Source organism: Sesamum indicum, linkage group LG9 (assembly GCF_000512975.1).
Source record: "Sesamum indicum cultivar Zhongzhi No. 13 linkage group LG9, S_indicum_v1.0, whole genome shotgun sequence".
NCBI classification, from domain to species: domain Eukaryota; kingdom Viridiplantae; phylum Streptophyta; class Magnoliopsida; order Lamiales; family Pedaliaceae; genus Sesamum; species Sesamum indicum.
Genome location: NC_026153.1, coordinates 4,640,394 through 4,649,133, shown reverse-complemented (window position 1 = coordinate 4,649,133; position 8,740 = coordinate 4,640,394). Strand labels below are relative to the sequence as shown.

At 36.0% G+C, this 8,740-nt stretch overlaps 1 protein-coding gene across 1 annotated transcript; it reads right to left on the bottom strand.

Annotated features, from left to right (window-relative positions):
- LOC105170629 (apyrase 2) lies at positions 300-8,124 on the bottom strand. The gene is made up of 9 exons (XM_011091471.2): positions 7,631-8,124; positions 7,037-7,165; positions 6,878-6,934; positions 6,685-6,777; positions 3,156-3,361; positions 2,849-2,940; positions 1,292-1,509; positions 987-1,176; positions 300-885 (listed from the first exon to the last, which is right to left on the bottom strand). Exons 1-9 carry the CDS (start codon positions 7,928-7,930, stop codon positions 770-772), a joined length of 1,401 nt encoding a protein of 466 aa, XP_011089773.1. The 5' UTR covers positions 7,931-8,124; the 3' UTR covers positions 300-769.

The following is an 8,740-nucleotide window of genomic DNA, read 5'->3' as shown; positions in this document are numbered from 1 at the left end:
CTCCTTTAATTCTTGTTCATATTGTAATGAACCAAGTCAGAAATAGACTATTAGGTTTAAATCTTATACCACCACTACAGATTGTAGCTAAATATTGATTATGAAAAATAGCATATAAACAGTGAGGAACACAGATTAGTATACAGCTGTGTGCTGAATTAAACGGACATAATTTTCATGTTTTTGTTCTGCTGTTTGGAGGCTTGCCTTCAATATTGTATTTGTACGACGTGTTTTACATTAATGAAATTTACTTTTAACCACAAAAGGAAAAGAAAAGAAAAAAAGAGTAAAGTACATAAACGGTCAATTAAATTTGGAACATTGGCATTACTCTAGCAAAAATATCTAATACGGAAACATTATTATTCTCCGTTGAAATGAAGACTACGACAGCAAGGATGTCCGCTTAACTGCGTACATCCATCCTTGTCCAGACATTCAAGCTACTTTAAACACTGCAAAATACTAAGCTCATATAGGAGTTTGGTGCCTTCAACATCATGGCAAAAAATGATAAACTTAAACTTACCAGGAGTACAATTTTTGTAACTGATGATATATCATCTTTGCTTAAACTATATCCTAAGTTAGCTTCAAATCTTTATTTGTAAACCAAACTCCATTTAAGATGAAGCAGGAGAAATCTGTGCTAGACCTTCATGGCCACGTTCACTTTCAAAGCTATACTCATGACCAATAGAAGAGTGTAGACAATGCACTGGTGGCTCAACAGCAGGTGCTGGGCGCACACCCTAAAATATTAGGGTTAGACCATAGATGACACAACCTCAATTGCACTGCCCAATGGCCATGCAGCTTCAACCAAAGAATTTTGATATTTGACCTTTTTCACCAAAGTAATCTCTTGCCACGGATCAAGACCTGTCGTACAAACACACAGAAATCAATGGTTTTGCTTGTAGCACAGATGGGTAAACAAGTCGTAAATATGGTTTGCCGAAATATGGATGCAATTTTCTCACCAAAGCCGTCAACAAGCAATGTAAATTGGTATACAAGGTCCATGCACAAGTATGGCAGGTTTTCTGGTTCCACATGAGGAAATGCAGAACTGCCATCCTCGAGACTAGTTTGACAAGCCCGTTTGGCTGCATCCTCAAAATCAGCTGGATGAACTTTTGCAACAGCCAAGTTTGGGTCAATAAATCCGGCCTATATATTTAAGAAATAAATGAATTTAGACAGTTTCATGCCAAGAAGGGTCACAAACTAGTAACCAGCGCTTCACAAACTGTTTCAAGCATCTAATTGCAAAACAAATATTTACCTCAGCAGCTCTATCAAAGAAAAATGAAGCAACAAACAAATTCTTCTGGCCATCCCCTCCCCCACCATTCCACACGTCCCCAAACGTACATTTCATGTGGGTGCATGATGATTCATTGATTTTCAGAGCCTTGATAGCTACTTCTCTACATTTGCTCAGGCTGGAACCAGATGGTAGAGCTGAAGCCCTATAAACTGCTTGGCCATACTTGTAAGAACCTAAAATAAACAAGATATATGTAAAATTTGCTCAACAAACAAAGACGACCAAATTGCCCCCTCTTCCATATGTTTTGCAAATATAGCAAAAGTTTATATTTCAACTAATGATATATGTTGCACTTACTTTTCTAGGGAAGAAATTAACACCATAACCTTCCAGACAACATCATTTGTTAGTTTAATATCATATGTCATACAACAAAAATCAATTATACGTATGCTAAGGCATTCAAGAAAAAAGTCACCCTGACTAGTAGATATGCATTGTCATATGTCTAGAGATGAGGGGGCTGAGATTATGAAAATGTCTTCAAAGCCCAATATCCCTAGAAACTTACAATAGCTATATTTTTGTTGTGTCCGATAAGAAACAGGCACATTTGGGGTTGTATATATATATATATATATATATATGTGTAACTTGAATAAATAGCAAAATGCAACAGAAAAGCCGATAAGAAAAGCACTTTTTTCCTGCAGAAAATCAGCGTTTCATGGACAGACCAGACACATGCATATGCAAAGTGTCATATATTTGGTCCACAGGCAATTGGCATGATGAGCACCTTCAACCATAACTAAAGATACTGAGAGTAAAAGAGAGGAGAACCACATAAAGTTAGCTAGTTTCAAGGTTTAAAGCACATATCTGGGGAGAAAACCAGCATGCGAAGGCAATGCATAGCTTCATTACCTAATCCTCCTCTTTTTTCATAGACAACCACATGACCGAGTTCTGAGACAGGGGTGAAAAAAGAATAGCAATATAAACATAAGAAAACCAAAAAGTGGCTTCAACCACCCCTACTGGATGTTTGTGACCACATTGGCCCGCCTCGTCTCATTATATTTCCCCTCTTTTGACACAGCAACCCGATTATACTGGTATCTTGATACAGTAGAGAATCCTAGCTTAGAGGACCCAAAATGTTTAGCAAGATATATTTTCATGAAATTTCTTATAATTAGGATTTTTTATTTGTTAAATGAACACCTCATTTAAAAGCTTAAATTATTAGAGAGATTTAACATTTAATATCTTAATGTGCCCCCTACAAATCCTACACGTGAAACCTTTTTTTTATAAATGGATGGCAATGAATTTCGAACTCAAAAGCTCTTGTTTGGCCTCACTCTGATACCATGTTAAACATTCACATCATCTAAAAATTTAAGTTGTTAAAGAGGTAATCATTTAATATCTCAACAATATTATTTTAGTGCCGCATCTTTCATCCATAACTTGTTAGAAGGTGGTATTTCATTGAACAGGAAAGTCAAAGGAAAAGCAAGAGAGCAAGAGAAAATAATGCAGCATCCAGAAACCTGGACAGACCATTATATCCCGCCAATATACATGGATTATCATCTTCTTGATCAACCTTCAAAATCTCAGCTCGAGCAGCCAGTAAACCATAGTGCAGGTAACTGCAAGTACAGAACAATCACCCCATCAGAAAGAGAATGGAATACAAATTATTCATTAATTTCGTATGATCAGAACTAAAGCAAAAGAAATCTGATATCAATAAATTATAGACCACCATCATTCCAAAAGATAGGGCAAAAAGGGCATATTGGAATAAAACTCTCTCACAAAAAGCACAAAAGGAAACGGAGATGCAACATCACCAAGGACAGACCTGTGAACGTAGAGATGATATTTTCTTCCCTTGAGATACATTTGCTGCACATAAGAGTCCTCTCCATCTGATAACATTGGAGCTTTTGCAGCATCTGACTCTGAGATGGCATATGCCATCTGCACAGAACCACCCCCAAGATCGACCACTCCAACAGTACTAGAGTATTTCTTCCCCAAATTTCCTAACAGATAGTTAATGGTAACCTGCAAAGATATAACAATTTCTGAACATGTTCCCAGCTGCAGTGACTAGATAGAAAACAAAATAAGGATAAAATCTGCTCTATTTCTATTTAAGTCCTTGTTTAGCAGGTTGTCATATCTGTCTAGACATTTTTTCTACGTTGTCTCAGGAAGTTTGCAATACCAGGAGTAAAAATATTTTGTCCTTAAGTGAGCATGTTGGAGGCTATATAATGGTTTAGGGGTTCCTCAGTCACTTTTAGGGGTGTGATAGTTTTATGTGCTCTCGTGTATTCGAAACAGCTTACCTCATTGCATCTAATCTAAACACATGCTACTTTGACTAATCATACACCACAAATTCCATTGCTTAGGCTCCAAACCCTGAGTATTCAACATATACTTTCTCCAATCTAACCAACTCCAGATAAGTAAACCACGGTGCATTTTTTAGTCAAATATAGACAACTAGATCTTTAGAGGTTTAGTTTATGAAATAAAGTGATAAAACCCATATTGAAGTACGGGAAGTTCCTATCTAGTACCAGACTTTATGAGAAATGCATCCAAGAATCTTACAAGACATAAAAAAGGAAAAATGAAAGTCCTACAATACTTCTCACTAATTTCTCCAATCTAGGATCTTGTACTTCTCCCCATCTCCAAATTACCCGTATCAAGTAGTATGGAGCCATCTAGATGCTCTAATTTTTTCACAAAACTCTCTTTCCCCTTCCACTAGTTCAACACTTGCTTAATATCATCCTGCAGAACATATTTTCGACAAACAGAAAAGGCTCCAGAAATCAGCAGCTTAATTTCTGTGCAAAGATTATCAAGAAACAGCCATGTTGTACACTCAAAAAGGCTATCTTTCTTAGATGGTTGTCCACCAGAATCTGCCTCAGCTAAAGCAACAGATAGTAATAATGATAGTGAAGCCATCCAATCCAGGTTTCTAACTGTTCTCATCCCTACCCCTTTTATCAGCAACCAGGCCATCACTTTTTCAGCATTCAAATCACTTTCTTTGAGTACTTCCATATGTTTCAACTGTACACAGAGGTCATAGGAAAGTGAAGACAACTGGAGCTAGATCCATCAAGCTCGTCTTTCATTAATTATATTGGTACTTCGAAGTAGTAGAGGAGCATAATATCCGACAACACCAATGAAATGGAAGGAAGAAAAAACTGACAAGCCACTAACTCAGAAGATTCTGAGGTTCTAGTACTTTGCAAAATCATTGTCCCAAACAAAGAAAACATAAAACCTGTAGGATTTGGTCCATTCACCATCCATCTGCGCAAATTACAACAATATTCCCCATTTTATCTTTTTTATTGCATGCTCGTGACGCATTTATTGAGTACATCCTCTTCTTCTCTAGTCTCTAGCGTATACGAACAGGTTGTTAGTATTGCTTTTCGTTAGAAGATAAAAGATTTGTTAGTATTATATATATATCACTATATCTTTCTTGTTATTGTGATAGCTATGTTGGTAGGTAGATCACTCAATTGTACTTATCCTTTGTTATCCATCTCTATATATTAGAGACTCGATATCTTTAATTATACACAATTTACTTTTCATTCTCCATTTCTGACACTTATCTTACAATTAGGGATTGAAAATTAGACTCAGTTAGTTAGTTACTCTATACACGTCTAATCTAATCCACAGAGCATGACCTGTTGCCTTATTCTCTGTGGTGGATAAAATCAGGACTTCGAAGATCAACCTCAACGATTCTTAAAGACCAGATCTTTTATCAAAAGCAATAGACTAAAATTATATAGAAAAAATTACTCTAAAATAGAACTCTTTATAAGAATCATGATCTTAGGTGGGATGGAGAAATTGTTTCTCCTAGGGAAGTCTGTCATAGTATTCTCTCCATTTCAAAACATAGCGGTCAGCTGAATTCTAAGATCGGTGAAATAATGTATCCAATCTTACCTACTTATATAAAATAGAAGTCTTTTTTGTCTATGTAATCACCCAATATTAGTGAAATCTACATTGGTGTTAAGTGCACAGCTTCGGGAATCGGTTACTAATTTCATTTATTTAGATAGTACTATATATGTCTGAGCTTTGCAAAGTTTCTTATGCTTCTTCAGCATTCTCTGGTAAACAGTTTAAGGCCTTGCATCATCTTTTTTGACTTCTTTCACCTGTTTCTACAGGGAAATGCTAAGCTTTAACTTTTCATTTTCCGACGTCCAACCATTAAGTCCACAAATTGTTTCTCATACAGATTATTATGCATAAATTAATAGTTATAGAACTTGCACCCATAAGCCAAAAGTTTACAAAAGAATAACTAATCTCAAGGAAATCTCTAAAGAACATGGGAATGGATGATGCATGCATGTATTTAATCCACACAGATAAACAAGAAAAATTGTAGACATCCTTTTAACTTCTGAAGTTATTCTGGAAAACAAAAGTCAAAGTGTGTAATGCTTTCATCTAACAGAGACTCTAGATTCACAGATAAAACCCTCAAAAGAAAGGCGACAATCTATTCAATGTTGACTACTAGTTGAACAAAAGACATCTAACACAAATACGGAAACTTCTGACAGTCCAAGTTCTACTTGTGAGAAGACTGAAAAGATATTCAACTTTATTTGCCAAAGAATTGAGAATGTAGTCATTGACCATATCCTCAGTATTACAATTTTATTCATGTGCCAAGTTTAGTAATGTCAATCATGATTTAAATCCTGAAGAAGGATTTGTAAGAAAAAAGGAACACGATTATATTTTTCCAAAGTTTGTTACCATCATTGTGCCATCTTATGGTTGGAATAGACTGTCGGTTCACTAGGTTCTCTGAGAGCTATGACATAACATTTCTATAGAATCTTGGCAAATGATCACATAGATTATGTTTTTCTATGAACTTGATTCTCCTTTCTACAAAGAAATGCCTTATTGAAGTCAGAAGCATAAACTTTCGTTCTCTCTTCTCTTCTATTTCCACTGCAAATGCTTCAAATAAGAGCACCTAACATGACAAGAGTACAGATCACTCACTGACTTCTAGATGCCATTATCAGTTGTCTAAAATCTACTCAAGGATCACAAGATTTTTATATACCGAATTGTTCTTTTAGATTATATCCTCTTTCCACTTTGTTTTCTTGAGAATCCTATAAAGGCAGAAGTATTAAACAACTAATTAGATGTACACTGAAACAATGATTTCACTGGACACACTTATGTTTATGCTTGTTGTCATTCGTAAATACTCCCAAACCCTTACTCAGTAATAACGGACATGTTACAAGTTAAGCTCAGAAGGCTCAGATGCATAGAGGAACATAACATACCCATTGATAAGCACCTTCCTGATTTCCATCCAGAACTGTGACCCAGTCAGCCTGGGACTTAAGGGAGCTTTTATTTTTCAAAAAGTCCCTCACCTGGCAGGAGTTTAGAAGTGTAACATCACTGCTGTACCAAAAAAAAAAAAAAAGAAGATAAAATTGTAATCTTATAAGAAATTCTAAGAGGATGTATTACTGCTTGTAATATTCTATCCGATGTATCGCCTTCCAATTGCCTTAGCCCAGCAGTAGCCTGCATGAACATCAGCATTGCAATTCAGTTTTCACAGATGCAAAAATAAACAAAATTTTTTACATTTATTTATTTGTGCCAATAATGCCCAAAATTCCCTACCCCAACTCTGACCGGCGTGTTGTACCGCAGCTCTTTGGGAACTGCTGCTTGTGCTTTTTCAAGGAGATCTGAGAGTGAATTTGCAGCAGCCTCAGGGTCCTTTGCATATCCACTCAGACCTGGTTTTCTCTACAAGACCAAAATCAATCTAGACATGTGAAGATCATACAGATAGAAAACATATATAGAGTGGAAATTGGCAACAAATACACATAGATAGCTGATGCATAAAAATATAGAGTACCTAAAGAATCATTTAAGTTAAGCCACCAGTATATATCAGGCTTTGGTTGATTAAAACTGAGGCCCAAGTTATCAGATCAAGAAAGAAGATATTCTAACTGAACGAAATTTGTTTCTCATTTAAATAGAAACTAGATAACCATGTGTTGCCAGTCGGGACTACAGCATTATTGTTAAATGAACTTACAATAAGTATGTAATCCCTGATTCCAAAATCACCCCAAACATGGACTGAACCCGATCACTTTAACATAGACTCAGGAGTAAATTCAAATCAAATGCATAAATTGATCGAGTAAAATGCAGATGGCACAACTGAGACAGGCAAAAGATAGAAAGCACCAAAATTACCTGCAGAAAAAGCTCAAGATCTTGGCCCATTGGAACCAGATCGAGCTGCTGATTGAAGCAGAACACGTGGACCCTACTGCCAGAGCTGCCGGCATCGAAGATGACCGCATATCGCTTAGACAGGAAGTCGGGTGAGAACTTGCGGGAGATGGAATCTGAAGGGGAACTGGCGGGCATGAGAAAGAGAACAAAGGAGATGAGCAGGAGAGGGACCGAAACCAATAGTATGGGGCCACGCCATTTCTGGATCTTGTCAGGCCAGGACTCCTGCTGCCTATTTCTCTTCAGAGCTTTCTCCATCTGAACTTGCTGCTGCGCATCTAAGAGTTCGGCAGCCGATGGAGATCGATATCGAATCTGGCCGTTTCCTCCTCCGGGCTTCAATGACTGTGTCTCCTGTACCGGCTCCAGCTCTTCTTCTTCGTTGCTTCTCCCTCCAAATCAGATTACGGATCGTGATCTGACTCAACGGGTGCAACCACGCAACCAGAAATTATATTATCGAGCCCAAATTCATTCTTCCTATATATATAATCAAAATAAAAATTAGGATTAATTATACTTAGACCCCATTAAAAATGAAAAATTATATTTTCTCCTATATAAATTTTAAAAATTATACTCACACCCACCTAAAATATTCTGCATTTGCACCTAACCCCTTCCGTGAGGATTTGGAAAGAAAATACTGCCGTCTGTAAAAAAATTTACCTGAATTTTCAATTTTGCTTCTCATTTAATATTTTCATATATATATTTTAGAATTATAAGTGAATAAATGAATATATATGTGGAGTGATATTATTATTATATTTTTATAAGTACAAAATTATACATAGAATATTACATGAGATGTAAAATTAAAAAATTAATGAAATTCTATTATAAAATCAATACTTTTTGTCAAAGCCATAATAAAAAAGAGTGAGGTGAAATTATAATTTTGTATTTTTAAAGAGGGTCTAAGTATATTTAATCCTGAAAAAAAAAATTACATTTAGTTGAGAATTACACTTGTGGTCCCTCTACTTTAATACTAAAATGATACTGGCCCCCTTCTAATTTGGACTACACATTCAGTCCCTTTATTTCTCATGCTAAATAACAATG

What these genes read in the sequence shown, in the direction of transcription:
- LOC105170629 (XM_011091471.2), bottom strand. Translation starts at nt 7,930, where the DNA reads ATGGAGAAAGCTCTGAAGAGAAATAGGCAGCAGGAGTCCTGGCCTGAC. An exon ending in TATCATCTCTACGTTCACAG is followed by an intron (nt 2,941 to 3,155) that starts GTCTGTCCTTGG and finishes CTGTACTTGCAG; the next exon opens with TTACCTGCACTATGGTTTAC. An exon ending in TCTTTGATAGAGCTGCTGAG is followed by an intron (nt 1,177 to 1,291) that starts GTAAATATTTGT and finishes TTAAATATATAG; the next exon opens with GCCGGATTTATTGACCCAAA.